At 40.5% G+C, this 26,590-nt stretch overlaps 1 protein-coding gene across 1 annotated transcript in view; it reads left to right on the forward strand.

Annotated features, from left to right (window-relative positions):
• LOC127617594 (potassium channel subfamily K member 12-like) overlaps window positions 1–23,908 on the forward strand; it is a 36,427-nt gene extending 12,519 nt beyond the window's left edge. Inside the window, exon 2 of the mRNA XM_052089583.1 lies at window positions 23,016–23,908. Within this exon, the coding sequence (XP_051945543.1) occupies window positions 23,016–23,908 (893 nt within the window). The remainder of the gene's footprint in view (window positions 1–23,015) is intronic.
• The last annotated feature ends 2,682 nt before the right edge of the window (window positions 23,909–26,590 follow it).

Below are 26,590 nucleotides of genomic sequence, written 5' to 3' on the forward strand. Positions count from 1 at the left end.
CCATTGCATTGACTGTGTTTATTTATAGGTTTAATAGCATTAACATAGGCCGTATGTTATCAACTGACCATGATTGATCAATGCCTATACTGAATTAGTGAAACCTAAGATATAGAGCTCATATCAAATGAATATATTGGGTCTGTTCCAATGCTTAGTGAGCTACCTCGCTGTCTCCTGCCTACATAGGCAGCTGTCTTCTATGGCAGCATCCTTACTGAAATTATGCCTCATAAGTGAGCGATTTGGAACGCTCTACATATGCGGCAGCTCCGAACATCATTCAAATAGCACTCCTCACGCGCAGTGCTCGGGACTTTCAACTGATTTCAATTAAAGATCAATACTTTAATGAGCCTAAATACACACGACACACACATTTTCGGTAAGATGTGTCATATTAAACTGTTATCAACCCTTTTCAGAATTTAATGGATTATAAGAGTATTTGTATTTTAACTATATGTTAATAACAAAAATAAAAAAATAAAATAAACCCGCTAACCCGCTTTCGGACTAATTTAAATCAGTTATAAGGTTACTTTTACTTATTCAATTATTTGTAAATTTGTTCACTTATTAAATGAATGAATATTACATTTATATAGTGCTTTTCTGACACTACATTCAAAGTGTTTTACACAGTGAACAGGGGACTCTCCTCAACCACCACCAGTGTGCAGCATCCACCTGGCCCGTACACTCACCAGCTATTGGTGGAGAGGAGAGAGTAGAGTGATAGAGCCAATTAATTGATTGGGATTATTAGGAAGACATGACTAATAAGGGCCAATGGGTGAATTTGGCCAGGACACCAGGGTTACACCCCTACTCTCTTCAAGAAGTGTCCTGGGATTTTTAATGACCACAGAGAGTCAGGACCTCAGTTTAACATCTCATCCAAAGGATGGTGCCTTTTTACAGTATAGTGTCCCCATCACTATACTAGGGGATTAAGGCCTACACAGTCCACAGGGTGAGCACCCCCTACTGGACTCCCTAATACCTCTTCCAGCAGCAACCATAGTTTCCCCAGGAGGTCTCCCATCCAGGTACTGACCAGGCTCAGCCCTGCTTGGCTTCAGTAGGCAACCAGTCTTGAGCTACAGGGTGATATGGCTGCTGGCTAATTAAAGCTGAAGTATGTCATTTCTGTGCCACTAGCGCCACCAAACGGAATTGCAAAAATAAACTTTGTTTTCAAAACAGCTTTCTGAATACGCCCACCCTCTGCCGTTGGTCAAATAAAGAGATAGTCCCACCCCCAACTAAAGCCATTGGTTGAGCAACGGGTCTAAGCGGGTTGCTCTGTTCAAAGCGCCAGAGAGAAAAAGAAAATGAATCTATGAATGGCTTACTTGTAGTTACATTTTGAAAATACAAATGAAAATACTGGAATGAATGCAAGAATTTACATCAGAGCATCTTTACTAACATTACACAAAAATGTATTCTTTTTGTGTTTTTAAGAATAAGGCACAAAGTGTGCTTTTGGTGAGACTAATCACTGGAATTAAAAAAGACTGCCAGGTTAGTGGCATTAACTCTTTGAAATATACTTTGAATATAGAGGTTCGTTTTAGGCACTTAGTAATAGCAAGTATAGCAGAAATGTGTATTCCAAGTTATTTTCTAAGTTTTGTCTTTGAAATAATGTGTACATATTAGATTTGGACATACAGGAATTTGGCAAACAAACTGTGGTTGGTTGCTTTACATTTTTGGTCAGATAGACCGTCCTGACTAAGTGGGTGATTCTTGGCCAGAGTAAGCGAGCATAAACAGAAGTCTGGTTCTGTGAGATTACCAAAAAGTGCGAGAGAGAGAGAGAGAGAGAGAGAGAGAGAGAGTGTGATTTACGGCCAGCTGTCTGACACCTGTATGTGTGTTTGTCTTTTTGGTTCAGTTTATAATTAAAATATTATTTATATTGTCAAGCTGGTTCTCACATCCACCTTTCCATTAATCCCTTTACACTGTGTGGCAGGGCGGAGGGCGGGGCCGGGTCGTGATCATACACACCCGGTCCCTTATCAGGCTAATCAAGCCTCCGAGAGGATAAAGGTCGACTGCAGAGGATTGTGCGGGAGAGAGAGACACATGACGGACATGTCCGTAAACTATCTCTCTCTCCCGCACAATCCTCCACAGTCAACCTTTATCCCTCTCGGAGGCTTGATTAGCCTGATTGCCGGGTGTGCAGAATCACGACCCGGCCCCGCCCTCCGCCCTGCCACAGTGAGATTATCTTTTCTCTAAAGAAAATCTGAGATACAGAAGACACAAGGAAATGTCTCATTTGCTCTCCATTTAATTTTACTGCCCCCTGGGAGAAGCAATTCATATATTAAGGAGATCTCATTATTGATTTCTCTTTCCTTTGGGAACAAAAGGAATATGTTTAGGTCTGATATAAAATGATGGCACCCCATTTCCCTCTCGACCAGAAAAAGTCAAAAGACAACAGAGCTACACAGCTCAAAATTAGTTGAGGAAGAAGTTTTTAATTAGTGTAGATCTGAACATCTTCTCATTTTGACTGTGTTGTGACATCATGTATTTGGATGAATGTGATAGAACAGCAGTGGCTACAATAGACGTACAAGCTCAGCTTATTACACGCCTATCTTAGCAGAGACTTATTCCCAGAGACTCGCAAGAGAACACATGCCTGGGCATCCCACGGCCGTGCTGGCTTCAGTAGCCTTGAAACCCACTGCAGTTTACTCAGCAAGCAGAGGCTTGTTCAAGACTTTCACTGCTTTTGCTGGCTGTGTGTTCCTTGAGTGTCTTCCAAATTTGCTCAGTGTTGTTCTGAGAATTTGTTGACCTTGAAGGAGTAGAGCGCAACAGTCTGGTTTAGGAAGTAAAAATCCCATTCATATTTTTATTAGTAGAATACATTTTTAAATCTAATTTAGAAACCTTGTAAAACAGGTCTACCGTGAGCTAACTCGATAGTATATACTCCTGTTAAAACCATCTGTCTGCATTATTTTGTCTTCATTTAAAAAAAAAAAAAAAGGGTTTATTAGTGGAACTTCTATCAGGAAGACTTGCAGACTTGAGTGACATTTATTTGATGAATATAAAACAGAAAATGAATGTCTCTCTTTGGCATAAGCCCCGTCTGGTGGTCCGAAGAAGTTGTACTCGGAACGGTCATATCCTGCCGGAGATTGGAGGCAGGGGCGAGGAGCCTACCCCCATGCAGGACGGGACTCAACAGGTGGTGGTGGGGTGGTGGAGGTTGCCGTGTTAGCACACTGAAACAGCAATGTGATCGATTGTGAGCAGACTTATAAAGCAACGGCTTACATGTGATTGGCTGGGAATTACGCAGCTAATGGTACGATGATGTACAGCTGCAAGTCTTCCCCGCTAGAACTACGCTGCGCTTACATTTCTGGTGAAGAACTACATTACCTATGATCCTGGAGAGACAGATCCACCAATCAGAAAATCAATGCAAATAAAGTGCGCCAAAAGAGCTCTGTAGCGACCACCCACTACTGTGATGGACTGTGAATGACGCAATCGTGTCGCTCTTCCTACACTCTCAAACTATTATTTTGTGCCATACTTTAAAATCTATTGATTCTTATGATCGACAACATAAAATGAGTAGTTTTATATGTTTTCATTGTTTTTAATTTGATTACATCATTTACAGTGCTTCCTGGGGTTGTAGTTCATTCCCTCATGAACCGTCTTGATTCCGTCAAGTACACAAGTTTGTCTTTTTGTCTGATTTTCAAATACCTTTTTTTTTAACTCCAGAACAAGACGGCTAAAGAAAAGTGGACAGGCACTGTTGTGCTTTACATGTTGGACAAAAAGAAAGCTAGTCTTGCCCTAAACTAACCAGAATATGTCCAATTGCTAAAAAAAAATGGGGAAAAAAACAGAGCAATATTTTGAAAGCACCACAATGTTGACCCTTTTCAGTTAACCAACTAATGTCTATAGTTGTCTCTGCTCATTAGACCTAGAAATATTTGAACAGAAAAACACACTTCAACTTTAAAGCTGATTGTGCCAGGTCAAAGAGACAATTGTGTCTATATAGCAGGGAGTATATCTAAGGAGTTCCTGTAGCAACACTCTGTCATCCTCCCATCTCTTTCCCGTGTCTTCCCTTCTCGCGGTAGCAATCTGTGCAGTCGGCTCCTTTTACACCACAGTGAGCGGAACGGAACACTTTGATTGGATCATGCATCATTGTCTCCTCAGTGATTCTCTCGCTCTCATCTGTCAATATAACCTGCTCTAGTAATGCAGAGGAATGGATTTCCTCTCTTCCTTTTTGCTCTACTGTTTCTACCTTTCATTTCATTTTAATCTGTCACACTCTGTTTGGCCTGATGGACTTCATTTTATGAAAACACTTTATATTACAGTCCAGGGAATTATGATACGTTCATTCACCATCGTTATGCATTTAAACATCGTCTAGGTCAGTGAAAGTCAGTGTTTGCTTCAGAAGGGACAATGTGGTTACAAAGTTATTCGATTTAGAGAAGCTGTTCAGAATGGAGCACTAGCATTTTGCTTACAGTGTGGTTGAATCTCATAAAGACTGCACCCGAAAACCAATTGGAAGAAATAATAAATAATATTTTGCATAAAAAAAAAATATTGACCATATTTTCTTGACAATTAAGCACATTTCCTCCTTCATCTATCTAGCTGTCTGTCCGTCCGTCCGTCCGTCCGTCTCATTCTAACTATCTATCTATCTATCTATCTATCTATCTATCTATCTATCTATCTATCTATCTATCTATCTATCTATATATCTATCTATCTATCTATCTATCTATCTATCTATCTGTCCGTCCGTCTCATTCTATCTATCTAGTCCGTCCGTCTCATTCTATCTATCTATCTGTCTGTCTGTCTGTCCGTCCGTCTGTCTCATTCTATCTATCTATCTATCTGTCTGTCTGTCTGTCTGTCTGTCCGTCCGTCCGTCCGTCCGTCTCATTCTATCTATCTATCTATCTATCTATCTATCTATCTATCTATCTATCTATCTATCTATCTATCTATCTATCTATCTATCTATCTGTCCGTCCGTCTCATTCTATCTATCTATCTGTCTGTCTGTCTGTCCGTCCGTCCGTCCGTCTGTCTCATTCTATCTATCTATCTATCTATCTGTCTGTCTGTCTGTCTGTCCGTCCGTCCGTCCGTCCGTCCGTCCGTCCGTCCGGTCCGTCCGTCTCATTCTATCTATCTGTCTGTCTGTCTGTCCGTCCATCCGTCCGTCCGTCTCATTCTATCTATCTATCTGTCTGTCTGTCTGTCTGTCTGTCTGTCTGTCTGTCCGTCCGTCCGTCTCATTCTATCTATCTGTCTGTCTGTCTGTCTGTCCGTCCGTCCGTCTCATTCTATCTATCTGTCTGTCTGTCTGTCTGTCTGTCCGTCCGTCCGTCCGTCTGTCCGTCTCATTCTATCTATCTATCTATCTGTCTGTCTGTCTGTCTGTCTGTCTCTCCGTCCGTCTGTCCGTCCGTCTCATTCTATCTATCTGTCTGTCTGTCTGTCTGTCTTTCCGTCTGTCCGTCTCATTCTATCTATCTATCTATCTATCTATCTATCTATCTATCTATCTGTCTGTCTGTCTGTCTGTCTGTCTGTCTGTCTGTCTGTCTGTCTGTCTGTCCGTCCGTCCGTCCGTCCGTCCGTCTCATCCTATCTATCTATCTGTCCGTCCGTCCGTCCGTCTCATTCTATCTATCTATCTATCTATCTATCTATCTATCTATCTATCTATCTATCTGTCTGTCTGTCTGTCTGTCTGTCTGTCTGTCTGTCTATCTACACACACACACACACTCACTTTTCTGCATAGCACTGTTGTAACACGTGTTTATTTGGGTTACTGTCACCTTCCTGTCAGCTTGGAGCAGTCTGGCCATTCCCCTTTGACCTCTGTCATTAACAAGCCATTTTCGCCCACAGAACTGCCACCCACTGGATGTTTTATGTTTTTGGCACCATTCTGAGTAGGGCTGGACTGGCAATCTGGCCTACCGGGCATTTTACCAGTGGGCCGACGCACTTAGGGGCCGATCATGGGCGGACTGGCCATCGGTAGAACCGAACAATCCGGTTGGTCAGATGCAAAATGTGCCGAATGGGCCGCAATAAGCTAAAATGAGCCGCTGCGTTATGCAGAACAGACAACAAAACGGTGCAGCGATATGCAGAAAAGGACAGCGAACCTTGTGTGGTTGGTGTGTATGTGTATATATATGTATACTGTATATACACATACTGTATACTGCAGAAATAGTGTTGTAGTTTTCTATACCAAACACAGCCAGAAACTGTAAATGAGAGAGACTCTTGACAGACCTTTATAGTGTTTCTGATTGTCAGATTTCCTGGAGCAAAGAGCAGCACCTTTCTCTTTCATTCTGTTCAATCTGTGTCTCTCTCTCTCTGTCTCTCTCACCCACTCATTCACTCTCTCTATCTCCCTTTCTGATCTCATGGGTTGCTTGGTAAAACAGAGGGCTGTAAAATGTCAAAGTTAAAAATGGAAGAGGGTGTGTAGCCACATAAAAGGCGTGTGTGCTGTTCTCCACACTGCTTCTGAATGAGGCATGGGTGAATAGAAATGTGATGCAAAAAGTCTCAAAGGTTTGACTGCAATCAGTGACAGTAGTTATGTCACTAGAAATTGTTTGAGTTGTCGCTATGTGGTTGCTAAAGTGTTGCTACTGTAGGATGTTCTGGGTGCTTGTTAAATGGTTACATATTGAACAAAGTGAAAATGGCAACTTTGTCTGATAGAGTTGCATTTTATGTGGCTTGTTCTACATAACCCAGCAGTTTTATACACTTTCACTCAAGTCATGAGTAAAACGCACTTATATAGCGCGTTTTTCATCTCACATTTGCTTTTTCTGACACTATAGGTTAGGTTTTAAGGTTTAGGGTAGGGAGGTAAGTTTGTTGATTTAAAACTTGTTTCTGAGAAATTGTTAGTAGCTTTTAGCATTTATGTATTTGCTTGTAAAGCATAACTGGATAAGAACGTGCATGTAAACGCGTTCAGTTATGCATGCTCTCATACACCACTAATAATTATTTAAAAGTGCTACAAAATATTCTTAAAGGTGGTCTTTGCACTCATAGCTTAAATGTTTTGTACACACACACACACACTGTTCACTACATATGCACACAAACACCTCTCACACAGCGACAAATCAGTGTCAGCAAAAAATGGACATCCCATTTGTACATTTATCTGTGGCCTGCCTCCTCTGTGCCACCCCTGCAGTCGCCCTTGTTCCATGTACGTGATCTGCCCTGGCAAACACACTGGACATAAATCTCAATGCGATGTGTCTCTATCTGAAGAGCATCCCACTTGCAGAGCATAAATAATACACACATAAGATATACACTTTCTGTAGCAGACCCCAATTGCTTTAAATTATGTCACAGGTTTGATGCTGTCTCGCCACGTCCTCCGTTTAATACTCAAACAGTATTGCCAACAGACCACAACAGCCTCATAAACATCCCTCCCAAACACACACACACACACACACACACACACGTTGTGTTTCCATGTTTTATGGGGACTTTCCATAGACATAATGGTTTTTATACTGTACAAACTTTATATTCAATCCCCTAAACCTAACCCTACCCCTAAACCTAACCCTCACAGAAAACTTTCTGCATTTTTACATTTTCAAAAAACATAATTTAGTATGATTTATAAGCTTTTTTCCTCATGGGGACCGACAAAATGTCCCCACAAGGTCAGAAATTTCGGTTTTACTATCCTTATGGGGACATTTGGTCCCCACAAAGTGATAAATACACGCTACACACACACACACACACACACACACACACACACACACACACACACACACACACACACACACACACACACACACACACACACATACACATGCCTGATGCTGTATCCTGAATTATTACTTTTTAGACTGAAAAAGAAACAGAAACACAATGAATCTCATCTGTATCCTGGAGATTGGTTAGATCGGAAAGGTCAGAGATGCATTTTTACACATCCTAATATATTGAGAGGCAAGCCAACAATCCATCATGAAAGGGATAATTCACACAAATATAAAATGTCGGACATCATTTACTCTCCCTCATATCATTCCAAACCTGTATGAATTTATTCCGTAGAACACAATAGGAGGTGTTTTCAAGAATGCGCACACATTTTGCAAACTATGGTGTTTAGTAACTTGTTTAGCTGTATGTGAACTTGTGCTCATAGCCCTCAATTAGGCTATCACTTCCAGTACTGGTATGAACTTTGCAGACTTTGCACTTCTAAACTTTATTGAAAGTGTTCAGCTATCTTTTCATCAAGTTAAAGATTGTCCGGAGAGCCAGCATCAGAACCCTGCAATGCATCAGCATTTTTCTAACAGTCCACAAATTTTGGCTAGCCAAGTTTTGTTCCCACTCATGTCCCAGTGGAAACTTCTATGCTACCAGTCCTCCACTGAGAATGAACTTTACCCAGTAAAAAGCGCTGTTTTTTTGCATGAGCTGTCTGCGCTGGTTTTGCGTCAATTCACTAAAGGAACCATGGGAATCAGGCAATCAAAGGAAATCAGATCAGGATTACCCCAACTAGTGTGATCAGACACCTGAATCATCTCTCTGACATGCCGAAAGCGCTTGACTACACTGTGCATCTGGATACAGGACCAGGTTAGAATCCTCTTTTCCATTACTTTAATGGAAAAATGCATTACTGCTGATATGATTGATAGAAAATGTACACAACCTTCTATTTTAACCTCCTGAAACCCTGACTGCTGTGTGCATTTTTCATTTCCCTTTTTGATCTGATTAGTGGTTACCTATATTAAGAATTAACTAAATATAAATAGACATGATTTTCTTAAATGCAAGAACTATACTGTATATGTGGTACTAATAGCCATCAGCTTTAACATTTGCAAATAGTGTTAACTCAACCATGTCTCTGTGCTAATGCGTCTACAGCCTCACTGCAAAACTATCCCCGCCTCTTTTTAATTTATGGACCACATTGCAGATTGAGTGCTCTCTCCTCTTGCTGTAGGAGTGGACTGAGAAAGAGCAGAACGTCCAGAGTGTGTTAAGAGTGCTATGAGAGTATGAATGACTCTAATTTGTTCGCTTACGCATGATGTGCTTTGTATGCTGTGCTCATCGGGTCATATCAAAGATTTTATGTAGATATAAGTGCCTTTGTTCAGCCTTTAGAAAATACCCAGGGAGCAGGTGTGTTTGCCCGGGGAAACTGCTGTGCTGTGTTTTGCCGAGCCTTCATTCAAACAAGGGTTTCTGTTTATAAAATGCCAAATAGACAAGAATGGTTGATGCCCCAGAGTGCACCAGCCTTGCAAAGCATTACTTGCCTTTTACTGTAACAGATAAAATGTGCACAGGCTCTGCATCCTGCGTGTATGGTAAATGGTCTGCATTAATATATAGCGCTTTTTTAACCTTAGCGTTTTTTTCAAAGCGCTTTACACTGTGTGTCATTCACCCATTCACACACACATTCACACACCCACGATGGCAGAGCTGCCATGTAAGGTGCTAGCCTGCCTTTGGGAGCAACTTGGGGTTCTGTGTTATGCAATATCCAAAAATGTACATATAAATACCTTGATGAAAACATAGCTATTTATTACTAGTGCTAAGTCAAGCATCAATTATGTGATAGGTCATACTTAGGGTGAGGGATTTGGACAAACCCTTAAGTATTCAAGTTAGGCGTGTAACTCGTCCAACACCATTTTTGCTACGAACATGAATGATACCTCAATTCACATGGCTTGTTGAGAAGAGATGTGCTATTACCTTTCTAAGTGATCAGACTTTCACCCGGTGGACGATAATATGAATCAATCTGTAGACTCACATTGAAGCAGGAACTCAAGCCATATCTAGGACCCAGTGTTTTCATGATACATAGAATTGCCATATACACCTGTGTGATTCTCGCACCGCATACCCCACAAACAACTGTGTCTGTGGAAATCTGTGAGAACAGACAGAGAGAGTCAATGAGGAAATAAATGTGGAGGTGGAGGGAGCACAGCACATTTTTAGCGGCAATAAATCATGAGGAGGAATGGGTGAGACATTAAGCACTCCTCTGTACTGTTGTACCAATGATAACTGATTGACAGTTGAAAAGACATGATTGTGTTTTTACCCAATATGCCACCGTGTCTCATTAACTGCAAATGGCAGCACTTTTACGGCTAGACATGATTATCAGACAGTGTTTCCATTAAATCCAATTAAGCTCATATCATTTCACATATGTATATGCAGCTTTATCCATATCAAAGTATCTGTTAAAGTAATGGTTTCTGTTAATATTTTAGGCTGAAATTTTGGTGCAACAGTCAGTTAATTTGCCTGAAGTGTCTTCTGGGTATGAGGTGGTGTGAGAACAGCTCAGTGACAGAGACACATGTATTTGCCATTCACGAAAGTCAGCACTGTGCAACCACGCAGTTAGTAGTAAGCAGGGGCGTAGATTCTACCCTCCAATAATCAAAACAAGCAAGTACAACCCCCCCGTTATTTATACCATGGTCAAGGTAAAACATGTAAATGCCTCACGCTGCAACCCCCCCCCCCGGTAGTAAACTACCATATTATTCCATTCCGAACATTGCCCTTATGTCTATATGGAATTCCGAATTAAAGTTGGTTAGAGCTGGTGGTGGCGTAGTGGCTAAAGCACAGGGCTGTTAATCAGAAGGTCGTTGGTTTGAACCCCATGGCCACCACCATTGTGCCCTTGAGCAAGGCACTTAACTCCAGGTTGCTCCAGGGGGATTGTCCTTGTAATAAGTGCACTGTAAGTTGCTTTGGATAAAAGTGTCTGCCAAATGCATAAATGTAAAGTTGAGAGGATTATGTTTGTTTATTCTAAATCCGGCCAATTAAAATGCAAATGATAAAAATAGCTGTTTTAATAACCTTACTCCATCGAATAAATTGCACAGTGAGCTTTGGTTCCAATACAGTGTGAGCTCCCGTTGAAAGGCGGAATGTGTCCTTCCATTTGAACAAAGTGGGAATTCCTCCAGCGATGCATTGAGGCCAGTACGGTTTGAGCACAGCATGACTTCTTCAGTTCAAAAACAGAATCAGGGTATGCTTTAGTTGGGGTGCAGGTGAGTTTTCCCATTCAAACACTGTATGAACGCTCATGTTTGAACACAGTGTGAGCTCTCCCATTCAAACACAGTACAAAGAAATATTCACCCACAGTCTCCACACATGCTCTGGATTCCCAGATAAAGGCAATCAATTCCATTTATGTCAGTAATGCCCGCAAAGGTATATTAACCTTAAAAAGTTAGTTCACCCAAAAATGTAAGTTCTATCATCATTTATTCACCTTCATGCCATCAAAGATGTGTATGACTTTCTTTTTAAAAGAAAAGAATATCTCTGCTCTGTTGGTCCTCTCAATGCAAGTGAATGTTGACCAGAAATGTTAAGGTCCAAAAGAGACATAAAGGCAGTATAGAAGCAATGCATAAGTCTCCAGTGATTAAATCTTTATCTTATAAATTGATATAATAGATGTGGGGGAGAAACAGATCCATACTTAAGTCCTTTTTTTACTGAAAATACACACTTTTACTTTCACTTTCACATTCAGCCACCTACTGGTTGGGGCTGGTCAAAGGTGGAGATTGATGGTAAAAAAAGGACTTAAATATTGATCTGTTTCTCACCCACTCCTATCATATCTCTTCAGAAGACATGGATTTAACCACTGGAGTCTTCTGGAGTCGTACAGATTACTTTCATGCTGCCTTTATCTCTTTTTTGGACCTTCTGAGTTCTGGTCACCATTCACTTGCATTGTACGGACCTGCATAGCTCAGATATTCCTCTAAAAATCTTCATTTGTTTTCTGCAGAAGAAAAAAAGTCATACACATCTGGGATGGCATAAGGATGACCAAATAATGAGAGAATTTTCCTTTTTTGGTGAACTGATACAATGTAATTATTATGTACGTTTGTGTTGTTGCAGTGTACCTGCATTTAGTTGTGTCTTTGTCTTTGTTTTTGTGCTAGATATCTACTTCTCTGACTTAACTATTGAGATATATTATTAAATCTAAAATGATGTATTTTGGGAAACTACAGTTTCATAGTATCTTCACCAACACAGGCTAAAATTGTTCAATTAACTCCTGTCTATCGTCCATGATTGCTGACATAGTTTACTGTTATAATTCCTTATTTCCTTCTTATTCTTTATATCTCATAATGTATGTTCAACATGACCCCTGGTTGGCATAAGAGTACCTTTAAAGCTTTTATTGACCTTTTATAGGCAGTTGTGTGTGAAGAGATGGTCTGATTTCACTGCTGCAAGTATTGATCCGATGGTCTCTATATGGCAAGTGGCCCATAAACTCATAAACTACTTTATTTAAAATCAATAAATAAATGAACTTGTTTTCTTGCTTGTAAGGCATTTTTCCAACATGCTCAAACAATGAGTGCAAATCAATGTGTTCGAGAATGTTACTGAGCTGTCGGCACAATATTTCTCTGTGGATATCCACAAAATTGTGTATTCGCTTTTATTTAGTTACACTTCTTATAAGTCATTTGTAGGTTGATTTCACCTAAAAGTTTAACAATGTGGCGGCTTCCATCTTAGTTTTCATCTGAGAGTGTGTGAACATGTGTATCTATTTGTGTATGTTTGTTTGTGTATACGTAAATTGTGAGTTGCATGATGTGTACTATACACCAATCAGCCACAACATTAAAACCACCTGCCTAATATCGTGTAGGTCCCCCTCGTGCCACCAAAACAGCTCTGACCTGTCGAGGCCTGGACTCCACAAGACCTCTAAAGATGTCCTGAAGTATCTGGCATGAAGACAGCAGATCCTTTTAGTCCTGTAAGTTGCGAGGTGGGACCTCCATGGATCGCACTTGTTGGTCCTGCACATCCGATAGATGCTCAATCAGATTGACATCTGGGGAATTTGAAGACCAAGTCAACACCTTGAACTCTTTGTCATGTTCCTTAAACCATCCCTGAAAAATGTTGCACTGTGGCGCATTATCCTGCAAATGGTGTCAATGGTATCCTGGGAATACCATTGACATGAAGGTCTATACGTGGTCTCCAACAATCTTTAGGTAGGTGGTACGTGTCAAAGTAACATCCACATGAATACCAGGACTCAAGGTTTCCCAGCAGAACATTGCCCAGAGCATCACACTGCCTCCACTGGCCTGCCTTCTTCCCATGGTGCATCCTGCTGCCATCTCTTCCCCAGGTAAATGACACACATGCACCCGGCTGTGCACATAATTTAAAAGAAAATGTGATTCATCAGATCAGGCAACTTTCTTCCATTGCTCCATAGTCCGTGCACATTGTAGGCACATTCAGCGGTGGACAGGGGTCAGCACGTGCACTCTGACCGGTCTGTGGCTACGCAGCTCAATACATAGCAAGCTGTGATGCACTGTGTATTCTGACACCTTTCTATCATGGCCAGCATTGTTTTTCAGCTATTTGTGCTACAGTAGCTCTTCTGTGGGATCAGACTAGACGGGCTAGCCTTCACTCCCCACATGCATCAATGAGCCTTGAGCGCCCATGACCATGTCGCCGGTTTACTGGTTGTTCTTCCTTGGACCACTTTTGGTAGGTACTAACCACTGCATACTGGGAACAACCCACTAGGCCTGCCGTTTTGGAGATGCTCTGACCCAGTCGTCTAGCCATCACAATTTGGCCCTTGTCAAAGTTGACCAGATCCTTACGCTTGCCCATTTTTCATGCTTCCAACACATGAAATTCAAGAACTAACTGTTTACTTGCTGCCTCATTATATCCCTCCACTTGACAGGTGCCATTGTAATGAGATAATTAATGTTATTCACTTCACCAGCCATGTTGTGGCTGATCAGTGTAGCTATTGATGGGCAGATGGTAGTGTAATGGAGGGAGAGGGCCGGATACTTCTCGCTCGCTCGCCTCCTCCCCAACTTAGAGCCGTTTTCTGCAGACCTCCCGCACTTCAGCCTGTGACTAATGGTTTCCTGTTCGTCACAGGAAAAAATACAATCTCTCCTCGTCATGTCTGTATTGTATGAATCTGGCCAATAACTCGAGTCCCTGAGGACACCAGGACAGCTGAAATGGCCTCTGTCCAGGGCAGGGAAATGCCAAATTGGTGAAATTATGACCCTTGCTGTCTGTCAGTGTGGTCAAGAAATAACGAGCATTTTATGTGCTTGCAGAGTGTGCTTTGTCAATGAAGGTGCTAAATAGCAAGACTGTGCTGGCATATTGTGAGGCAACAACTGCGGCCCACTTCATTGTGTTTGGAAATGAGCTGAAACCATCTGTCGCAGTCAGAAGCTCGTATGCTGTTAATTACTTAAGAGCACACTGACCTATACTGTACTAAAACAGCATGAAAACTGTATCATGTTGGCTGGAATTAGTTAAATACTGTTAAAAATCTTTCACTGTGCTTCCATGATATATGGGTTACTTATAGGCTATGTTTGGAATAGCATACTTACACACTACAATTATGATTTCTGCAGTATGCAGTGGGTATACTGTGTGCAATATGCACATTTTGTGCATTATAGAGCAAAGCACACTGCATGCATGCAATGCTGCCCGAACATTTCTATGCCACCACAGACTGATCGCTTGCCCCTACCTGGCCACCCCTTTGAAAAACTCCTGGCTCCGCTCTTGTTCCAGCGTGATGAATGAACCATAAAAAATTACAGCTCTGATTTTTTACATCTTTATTATGACTGCCATAATGAAAGGCATTTTTACATATTATTAAGTAAAAAAATAAATGCTTTCAGACCTCAAATAATGCAAAGAAAACAAGTTTATATTCATTTTGAAATGACACAATACTAATGTTTTAACTTAGGAAGAGATCCGATATCAATATTTGGTGGAATAACCCTGATTTTCAATCACAGCTTTCATGCGTGTTGGCATACTCTCCACCAGTCTCTCACATCGCACATTCAGCACTCCCAGATCATCACTGATCTTCCACCAAATTTCACAGTGGGTGTGAGACACTATTGCTTGAAGGCCTCTCCAGGTCTCCGTCTAACCATTAGACGACCAGGTGGAGGATCGGGGATGATCTGGGGGTGCTTCAGCAAGGCTGGAATCGGGCAGATTCATCTTTGTGAAGGACGCATGAAGGTTATCCTGGAAGAAAACTTGCTTCCTTCTGCTCTGACAATGTTCCCCAACTCTGAGGATTTATTTTTGCAGCAGGGCAATGCTCCATGCCACACAGCCAGGTCAATCAAGATGTGGATGGAGGAGCACCGGATCAAGACCCTGTCATGGACAGACCAATCTCCAGACCTGAACCCCATTGAAAACATCTGGAATGTGAACAAGAGGAAGTTGGATGGTCACAAGCCATCAAACAAAGCCGAGCTGCTTGAAGGTTTGTGCCAGGAGTGGCATAAAGTCACCCAACAGCAATGTGAAAGACTGGCAGAGAACATGCCAAGATGCATGAAAGCTGTGATTGAAAATCAGGATTATTCCAGCAAATATTGATTTCTGAAATCTAAGTTAAAACATTAATATTGTGTTGTTTCAAAATGAACATGAACTTGTTTTCTTTGCATTACTCAAGGTATAAAAAAACTGCATCTTTTTTGTTATTTTGACCAGCTGTCATTTTCTGCAATAAATGCTCTAAATGACAATATTTTTATTTGGAATTTGGCAGAAATGATGTCAATACTTTATAGAATAAAACAAAAATGTTCATTTTACTCAAACACATAAATATAAATAGCAAATCCAGTTGCGGTCTCTTATTTTTTCCCAGAGCTGTATATTAATATATATGAATACTGTAGCATTATTATACATATATTCTAATAAATGCTATGAAAAGGTTTCAATAGAATATTTTCATATCTGTTATACTCTCTTGAGACTAATTACAACTAATACAATCATTAAACATTTGAGGACACTTTGATTAAAGTACGGATCAGAGTATGTGCTAAAAAGATTCTGTCAATTTGGGAGTGAATGGGAAGTTGGTTACCGGTGTAATCAGCTCTGCCCACAGGAATATTTAATTGCTCAGAGATTTCTCTCTCATCATTTAGGAGACGTAATGACTTTCTTACTTAAGTTTCATTTAAGTGTCAGCTTTTTCAGATGCTTCCCCTAAAATTCCTTTGGTGAAATTAAAATGGACACAAATGAAACAGTTGTTGACACACAGTAAGAGGACAGAGCAATTCATGTGTATAGCATTGCTCAAATAATTTGGAAGAATTTTGAGATATGTTCTGAGATTGCAGACTTGTCTGTGTCTTGACATCTTGTAACTCGGTCCTTTACATCACAAGTGCAACGCTCAATCAGTTGAGCTATTGTGCAATCTGATCACATTGAAACAAGCTTGTAAATATAGTTGATTATGTAATCCAAACGATAAAATGTATCTAAGTCTTGTGCTTTAGTAAGTGTTTAGATGTCATATGATAGCATTGTATTAAAATAAGTATTTATGAAATGATAATATACCGATTTACTACTGATTTGTGTAAAAAGAGAATAAAAGTAATTGTTGATGTAGTGCATATAGTGTTCATTTCACCAGGAATCTACCACGATATGTACAATGAACCACATAAAAACATTTGCAAAATTTAGGTAATTGCATATATATAATCCATATGATTTTGCTGCAAATTTTTAAAAGTGATTATTACTTGGTCATTAAGTTTCATAAAGAATGCATCAGTAGATTAATTTCATGATCCTTCAGGGCTTCACAATTAATCAGAATAACATCAAAATGGCGATATGGTCACATGTGATTATTAAACTACATAAGGCTGCGATTTAAGACATATAGATAAACATATAAAGACACAGACAAACATGGTCTGTGTGCGGCAGAATAAACAGGTGACACATGGTTCTGTAGTTTTTGCACACCTTGTTCATTCAAAATCTCTTAGTATAAATATACAGGATAATTAAGCAATATCACACTCGCAATCGTGCGTATATGGCCCTACATCAGCACTGCTGTGATTCGGCCGCAGGTAATTACAGCAGTGCTGATATAGGACCATATAGCACGATTGCGAGTGTGATATTGCTTATATACAACAGTTCAATGAACAAGTACATTTTAAAAATGAGGAAAAACTGAGTACGGTCATTAAAACGCATTTGTGCATGGAACTACTTTATTACGCGACTGATCAGAATCTGACATTGCTGGTTTAAATGATGCTTCCAAACCTCCGTTAGTCATTAAAAAATGTCACTTCAGAAATAGTTTTACGGCTTGTGCTGTTTCTAACTTGTCATTGGATAAACAAGGATATACGGATGGATGTGTGTGTTTGTCTGTGTGTGTGTGTGTGTGTGTGTGTGTGTGTGAGAGAGAGAGACAGAGCGTGTGCGATCGCCTGTTGCCACACTCAATCAGAGATGCTGTCAGCTTTCTGAAGGTCAGCTTTCTCAGTGGAATATAGACATCTAAGCGGGGTATTCCTCTCTGTTTTGGGGTAGCCGGTGTGCAAATGTCATTCCTCCGCCATTTTAAACAGTATGTATCCCATGTGGAAACTCACAGCGAACTGTTCTATGTAAACAATGACGGATTCACTTTACGTCACACCAAAAAATATAATTTGCCACCACCTGCTGGCTAACATATGTAATTTCAAAAATAAAGACAGTAACTCCTAACACATATGCACTATGCTTATACTTTAGTTTAGAACAGCAAGAACACAAGCGGAGTGATACACACACAGTGAAGCGTCCGAGTGCTGATGCTGTCACACCATCAGTGCTCATGGATCGTCTCTCGTCCAATCAGATTCGAGGACCGGAACTAACTGTGGTATATAGGTAAATAATGCTTTTTTTAAATACACTGAACATCATCAATATTATATAATCACTATATAATTTTTAAAGCCATATTGCCCAGCCCTAGTTGGTATAATAACATTATTCTATGAGATCTAGTTGTTGTATATGGTTTCAAGTACAGATACTGAGGTAGTAGAATATACTGCTACAAAAAGGGTCCATTTGATTGTTTCCAGATTGGAAATTCTTCATGCTGAATATCAAATAGAACATCATAAAGCAATCCTTGGTACAGCCTCAAATCGAGTTATGACTGCTGGGTTGTATTTCTCCACCAAGGCAGTAACCCAGTAAGTCTATCTGGGCTTAGAATATTGTGTAAACTCCTGCAGGTTATTTTGGATGTGTTTGCCCCAGCAGTACTCTGTGTTTCTCTCTTTCTGTCCCCGAAGTCTCTTGAGATCTCAGTCTGAAGTCCTGCCTCTGAAACAGCATACAGAATCAATGGTTTGGGGCCGGAGGAAACTGAGATTTTAATGAGATAGAGCAGAGTGGCCCTTTGCACACTTACACCTCAATGCCCTCTTAACAAGAGCACTCTCCACACCAGGCCGGTGGAATAAAGAAAAACGAGAAGGGGTAAATTAATTAAAGATGAGCCACTAAGAGGTTAGATTTGATCCTGTTTGTTTTCTCCTCATAAAGACCTTTGCCTGATTGTGCCATGTGGTTCTGTGCCAGAGAGAAAAGGCAATTTTCACACAAGTCTTGCCATCCAAATGAACACTTTTCAGCTCATTGTTATGTTTTGCTGTTTGTTTGTGATTGTATAAAAAAATGTCACTTGTGTACATGGATAATAGTTCAGTCCAGTGTTTGCATAAGGTGTGCTTCTTGCACACACACATTTGCTTACGTTTGCATAGACACTGAAACGCTTTCTTCTCTGTGTGATTTCTAGTGCATTATCAAAGGAATATTCCAGGTTCAGTACAAGTTAAGCAATCGACTGCATTTGTGGCATAATGTTGAGTACCACAAAAATGTATTTCGACTTCCATCACTTTCTTGAAAAAAGCAAAAGTCGAGCTTGCAGTGAGGCACTTACAATGGAAGTGAATGGGGCCAATTTTTGGAGGGTTTAAAAGCTGAAATGTGATGCTGATCATTTTATAAAAGCACTTACATGAATACTTCTGTTAAAACTTGATTTGTTTAATTCATTGTTTGTACAGTAGATGTTTTAGGGTTTGTTGACATTATATTGTCATGGCAACGAAGTAGTAAAATTTAATAAGTTAGTGTGGCAGGGCGGAGGGCGGGGCCGGTTCGTGATCCTACACACCCGGTCCCGTATGAGGCTAATCAAATAAAGGTCGACTGCAGAGGATCGTGCGGGAGAGAGAGATCGTTAACGGACATGTCCGTCATGTGTGTGTCTTCTGTTTTAGTTTGAAATTAAACTATTATTTATATTATCAAGCAGGTTCTCGCCTCCTCCTTTCCATTAACCCCTTTACAGTTTATCACAGTAAAATCATATTTACATGCATATTGTTGATGTCTTGTGGCTTTACTTTTGAAAAAGTGAGTATTTAATTGGCCCCATTCACTTCCATTGTAAGTGCCTCACTGTAAACCAGATTTGTCCTATTTTTTTTAATAGTAAAGGAGGGACAATTCAAAATACATTTTCGTGGTAATCAACATTATGTCACAAATGCTGCTGATTGAGCTGAACTTGTATTGAACCCGGAATATTCCTTTAAACTTGGTTCAGTAAATGGCATCACTTCAACCTAGACTGTGGGATACAAAAGGAGTTTTCTGAATATACGGCTGCGGCTTAAAAAATGAATATAAAATACACCACAAAAGTATCATAAAATTATAAAAAAAGTCATCAATTTTATTCATGCTCTATTGTACAAATCTTTTGTTACGGGATCTAAAAGATTTATAAAATAGGACAGATGTACCTATAAAAATTTATTTTTAATTCAGATTCCTAAGTATTTATCCATCCATCCATCTTCAACCGCTTATCCGAAGTCGGGTCGCGGGGGCAGCTGCTCCAGCAGGGGCCCCCTAACTTCCCTATCCCGAGCCACATTAACCAGCTCTGACTGGTGGACCCCGAGGCGTTCCCAGGCCAGTGTGGAGATGTAATCTCTCCACCTAATCCTGGGTCTTCCCCGAGGCCTCCTCCCAGCTGGATGTGCTTGAAACTCCTCCCTAGGGAGGCAGAACGGAGGGCATCCTTACCAGATGCCCAAACCACCTCAACGACGCAAAGGAGCAGCGGCGCTCCTCACGGATGACTGAGCTCCTCACCCTATCTCTAAGAGAGAAGCCCGCCACCCTTCTGAGGAAACCCATTTCGGCCTCTTGTACTCACGACCTAGTTCTTTCGGTCATGACCCAGCCTTCATGAACATTGGTGAGGGTAGGAACGAAAATTGACCGGTAGATCGAGAGCTTTGCCTTCCGGCTCAGCTCTCTTTACGTGACAACGGTGCGATAGAGCGAGTGCAATTCCGCCCCGCTGCCCCGATTCTCCAGCCAACCTCCCGCTCCATTGTCCCCTCACTCGTGAACAAGACCCTGAGGTACTTGAACTCCTTCACTTGGGGCAATACCTCCTTCCCTACCTGGAGTACGCACTCCATCGGTTTCCTGCTGAGAAAAGTATGTCAAATCATGGATGTTTTAGATTCTGTGAATACGTCCATATTGTACATGTCAGCGTCTATCCAAACATACTAAAATATAAGTGTAAATGTTACGTGTGAATGCCTATAAATAATAATGAGAGCAGAACGGCCCCTAACAATACAGAATGCACACTCGTGTTATTACAGTACTTGCAGCACCTGCATTGTTATTCCACAAACAATGTATTTTTTATCCTCTCGACACTCTTCTGCAATTAATTCAGCTGGAACCATTTCATGTACAGACTCTATTTAGCTTGTAGATAATTTCAGAATTAGCATAAAATGAATATGCGCCAAATGCCCGGCTCTTTCTATACCCTCATACTCCATCCAGTTTCCATCCATCAAACGTTCCATAAGAGCTTTCTCTAGTCTAGTGTTTAAGCACACTTAGATGCTCTATCTATTTTTGTTTAAATAAACCTTATAGAAACTTTTCGATACTTAAAACATTACTGTGGTGGTAACAAACGTCAGTACTCAAGGGGACGATTTACACTAATGCGCATTATAGTGCCACATGCAGCACTGAGAATGAAATGTGTACCCGTGTTGCATTATGAATTGTGTTCTAACACATATTGGAGCACAGTCACAGATAAAAATGTGATGGTGAAGCTAGAAACGCTCATCTAAACTTACCTAAAACTTTTGCACTAATTTATTGCTGCATTGCAAGCACTGGTATTTCCTTCAGGAAATGCAAATCACATTTGGGTCTTCTTCCATTTTCTCTCACTTTAATTAGTCAAACTGACAAAAGTCTTAGCGCTTTATCTATTTCTTCCAGGGATCTTTTACATAGTAAAACTGCTCAAATGTTTCTCTCTGCACTGATTTTTTTACCACTAGAAAACAACCCCTAACATACAGCACTCTAAATCAATTGCAATTACCTGTCAAAGAGCAACTAGTTCATTCCCTATGGGGAAATATATGTTGCAGCATTTTTGAAGGTCAGGCTTTATTGGAGTAATCATATTTTGGGGATATCAACATTTTTTTGGAAAGCATTTGCAGTCATGTGATCAGACTTACAGGTCAAGATGCAGTGTTGGGGAAATGTAAGTCACCTGCTGTAAATGTTTTCTATCTGCAGTCTGTATGTTCTTGAGGTCATATAAGCCCATCAGCTCAGTGTTGACCTGTTGCCTTAAATCTATTACTGGATGAATGCATTTTTTCCACTCAAGGCCAAACTATTAAAACTGAGTGGTTTTTGGTCGAGTGTTGGTCAGTGATGAGTGAACTTCCAGCCTTCGCCCAAACAGTGGAATCCATCACAATATATATCGATATAAAAAAGGCTGAAGACACACCTCTTCCGAGAGCACTTCACTTATAAACGTATAAACTTATAGGGTGATTGTCACAAAAAAAAAAGAAATGTCAGGTTCTGCCCTAATTCCCAATGCGCTATAAATCCTCATGGTGGCGTAGTGACTCGCCTCAATCTGGGTGGCGGAGGAGGAATATCAGTCGCCTCCGCATCTGAGACCATCAATCCGCGCATCTTATCACGTGGCTTGTTGAGCGCGTTACCGCGGAGACCGTGCGTGTGGAGGCTTCACTCTATTTTCCACGGCATCTACGCACAACTCACCACGCAACCCACCGAAAACCACATTATAGCAACCATGAGGAGGTTACCCCATGTGACTCTACCCTCCCTAGTAACCGGGCCAATTTGGTTGCTTAGGAGACGTGGCTGGAGTCACTCAGCACACCCTGTTTCAAACTCCCTGGAGTCAGCGTCAATACTCGCTGAGCTACCCAGCCCCCAACCCCCTCCCTCCCAAGAATATTTTGGGTTTAATACAAGTTAAGCTCAATCAGACAGCATTTGTGGCATAATGTTGATTAGAAATATTTTTAATTTTCACTTGTTTAAATCGTGGTTACAATAAGGTACTTACAATGCAAGTGAATGAGGTCAGCTGATAAATATAAAAATATTGTACTGTATTTCGATGTCTATAGACTTGCCCCATTTACTTCCACTGTAGTAAAATTGCTTTATATATATATATATATATATATATATATATATATATATATATATATATATATATATATATATATATATATATATATATATAATATAATATAATATAATATTTCACAACACAATCGTTCTTTACTGTTCTGCACTGTTTTTTGGGACTATTTTAGTTCTCAATTGAGTTTGACACCGTAGCACTAATTTTGTATTGCTTTCTTCCTTGAATTAATCACATGTGCTTGTGCTATTCTCATTTGTAAGTCGCTTTGAATAAAAGCATCTGCTAAATGAATATGAAATGGGTTTTCACTCCAGCTGAATGATGATCTAATCAGCTCTTCTGGTCTATTCTGCAGGCTTTGGGATGACCACCCCTGTCACAGTTGCTGGAAAAGTGTTCTTGATATTCTACGGTCTGTTGGGTTGTGCGGCCACCATCCTGTTCTTCAACCTCTTCCTGGAACGCATTATTACCCTGCTGGCTGTGGTGATGAAGGCGGTACGTCTACGCCGTTTGCGGACCAGCGGTCTTCTGCCACCGGGGATCTGCCATGACTTTGCTGCAAGCACCCTGCCTGGCTGGAAGCCCTCTGTCTATCACGTGATGCTGATCCTGGGTTTGTCATCCATCGTGATCTCTTGCTGTGCATCAGCCATGTACACTCCCGTGGAGGGTTGGGCGTATCTGGACTCACTCTACTTTTGCTTTGTCACCTTCAGCACGATTGGTTTTGGGGATTTGGTGAGCAGTCAGAATGCCACATATGGCTACCAAGGGTTCTACCGCTTGGCCAACTTCCTCTTCATCTTGACTGGTGTATGCTGCATCTACTCTCTCTTCAATGTCATCTCCATCGTCATCAAGCAAGTCCTTAATTGGATGTTGGAGAAAATTAGTTGTTTGTGCTGCCAACGGTGCAACAAAGCAAACGCCTTTTTGGGACGACGCAACGCCATCAGGCCCGGCTCGCGTCTCAGACGGGGACGCTTTGGACAAACAGCGGACTCCTCAAAGACCTGCGATAGTGACACGGAGGGCCGGAGGCTCTCGGGTGAGATGATTTCAATGCGGGACCTTACGGGATCCAATAAGATCTCGCTGGCCATCATGCAAAAGCAGCTCTCTGAATCAGCCAACGGATACCCGAGAACGGTCTGTGGAAGCTCACGGCAGAACGGCTTTTCCGGTGGCGTCGGTGCTCTGGGAATAATGAACAACAGACTGGCGGAAACCAGTGACTCTAGGTAGAAGGAACTTTTGCCCTACCTGGGTAAGAATATCAAAAAGAGTAAAAGACAAAATTGGAGAGGGAAAGCACGCCAATTCACTCTGGAAGTAGAATGGCTTGAGTTCACAATTGATTTAGTCTAAATTTGCTCATTCTGTAGATCAGCATGGTATGCATGGACTATATACAGTATCCATTAGGATTGGGATTATGTAATCATTAGGATTTTTGGATTGGGACTTGCTACAACTTGTGATAAGAACAAGTACTAGGAGATGCAAAGCAAGTAAGTGACTTTACATTATCGAGTACATCAAAGGCAGCAAAGCTTCCCCTTGAGTACCCAATTCACATATTCTGGACAAATTTTGTACACAATGCTGTACCACAGCTGAACCTAAAGAAAGGTCTAGACTTAGACTTGACTATTGATGGTAAAGTAGCATCCTTTTTAACCTATTTGGATAGCACACGCTGTTTACAACTATGCATCATCTCCATGCCACAAGCATACAAACCTACTGACAAGCATATTTACCCTTTTTTATTTAGTTTTAGTTAAGGAGAAGCATAGAACAAAGACTTTGTAAGAGTTGCAAATGAGAACAGTATGCAGATTAGAAACAATGATCAAGAGGTAACACTTTACAATGAGATTGTAGTTCTATGTTAGCATTAGTTAATGCATTTGGCATCATTAACTAACAATGAATTCCTAATTATACATCTTGGTTAGTGGAGTGTAAAAAAAAATAATACAACTGTTCATTGTTTGTTCATGTTAGTTCATATTGCATTAACAAATGTCAACGCATACTTTTCATTGTAAAAATGCATTAGTAGGCTATATGCTGATAGTAGCATCAACCAAGTGCTGTAAAAGTTTTGTTCATTGTTAGTTCGAAATGTTCAATACAAGCTCAATCGACAGCATTTGTGGCATAATGTTTGTGTTTAAAAATGTGTGTCCTCCTTTTCCAAATCTCTGGGTTACAGTGAAGCACTTACAATGGAAGTGAAAGGAGCCAATCCATAAACAAAATGACAAATTGCTAATGTTCCTCATTCGTAAGATGCTCAAAAGCGTGTATAGTCACAAGACGTAAACAATATGCATATTAACATGATTTTATTGTGATAAAATCACTTTCTAACTGCATCTGTGTAAAGCTATAGCCAATTTTACAACTTTGTTGCCATGGAAACTAAATGTCATAAACCTTAAAATGACATTTAGAAACCCTCCAAAAATTGGCCCCATTCACTTCCATTGTAAGTGTCTCACTGGAACCTCCATTTTTGCATTTTTTTAAAGAAAAGGAAAGACGAGCCTAAATTAATTTGAGTGGTAATCAACATTATGCCAAAATGCTGTCGACTGAGCTTAACACGTATTGCAGAAATATTCCACTGAAAAATACAACCATACTGTAAAGTGTTACCGATTAAGTTTGCGAGTCAAACTATTTGTAAAGTTTCCTTTATAGAACTAGTTATGTAAAGTCTCTTTCAATATGTCCATTCATCTTTTAATACTCTGTGACCAACCCAATATTGGATTACTTAGAAATTATATGAACAAAACATGATCTGATAGTTGAAACAGATTAGCACTAACTATCACCAAATGTCCCAAATTTAATTGAAATTGCTAAACGGAAAGCATGTTTTGTTTCCCCATAGAAAATAATCAATAGGTTTGTTGCAATTAAATGGCTCTCTTGCTACATGTATACTTTGCAGGTCCTAAATATCACAGGATTAGGAATAAACAAAGAGTTACACCAGCTTCAACTTTGTTGAATATGGGAGCGATCTAGTTTTGTTGCATCATTCTGCAGTGTAGATTAGGTGGTAAGGCTAGATTTTTCTCGTGCCGTTTTGTCTCGCTCACAGTCGAGCGCTCAGCTTTCAAAGTACACCCAAACTGATGCATTTTTACATGCACTACGACAGTCGTTAGGCGCATGTGCAGATGTCCACTTGTCTAGAAATATGGGATGCACATGGAAAGTCAACATGTACTCTGTTCTGATCATGAAATGTGCATCACGCATACTGTAAACAAGTCTTAGCAGCACACAGAAAACCGAAGTATACTTTGGCCCTTCAACTGTAAATCAGAGGTCTGCTGCTGTGAGGTTGTGGGACTCTTTAGAAAGAGTCTGCCACATTCATCGGTGCTATCAGGATGGGTAAAACGCCCCAGAGACAAAATAATCTATATAAGATAGCCCATTCACTGTACACATTCAAATCTGTGTTATCTAAGGGTTTTACACTCTCACAGTAATGAGATACCAATGAGCTGAGCTACAGAACTTCAAAGAGTAATTTTGTTGTCCCCCAAAGAGGCGATAGTGGGAGCTGGAGGAATGGAGTGAGGCAGAGCGAACAAGAATAAAGTGAAGAACCCTCAAGAGAAAAAAACGAGCCATCTATCAGCACAGAACAAGACTTCCAGTGGAGCTCAGAGCGCTCATCTTCCAGACCGCTACAGACCAAACATTTGCTATAACGGATTATTAAGGGTGTCTGCAGACTTAGGCAAACACCTTTGGGTGTTGTTGGCTGCATCTGCCATTGACATGTAACTAATCAGCACATCATCGCTATTATGTAAATGAAGCTCTACTGAATTGAAAGGTCATTGTAGTTCAATGGCCATTGAGAACGAAATGTGATAATGAAAAGACTTGAAG

Source organism: Xyrauchen texanus, chromosome 24, assembly GCF_025860055.1.
Source record: "Xyrauchen texanus isolate HMW12.3.18 chromosome 24, RBS_HiC_50CHRs, whole genome shotgun sequence".
NCBI lineage: Eukaryota > Metazoa > Chordata > Actinopteri > Cypriniformes > Catostomidae > Xyrauchen > Xyrauchen texanus.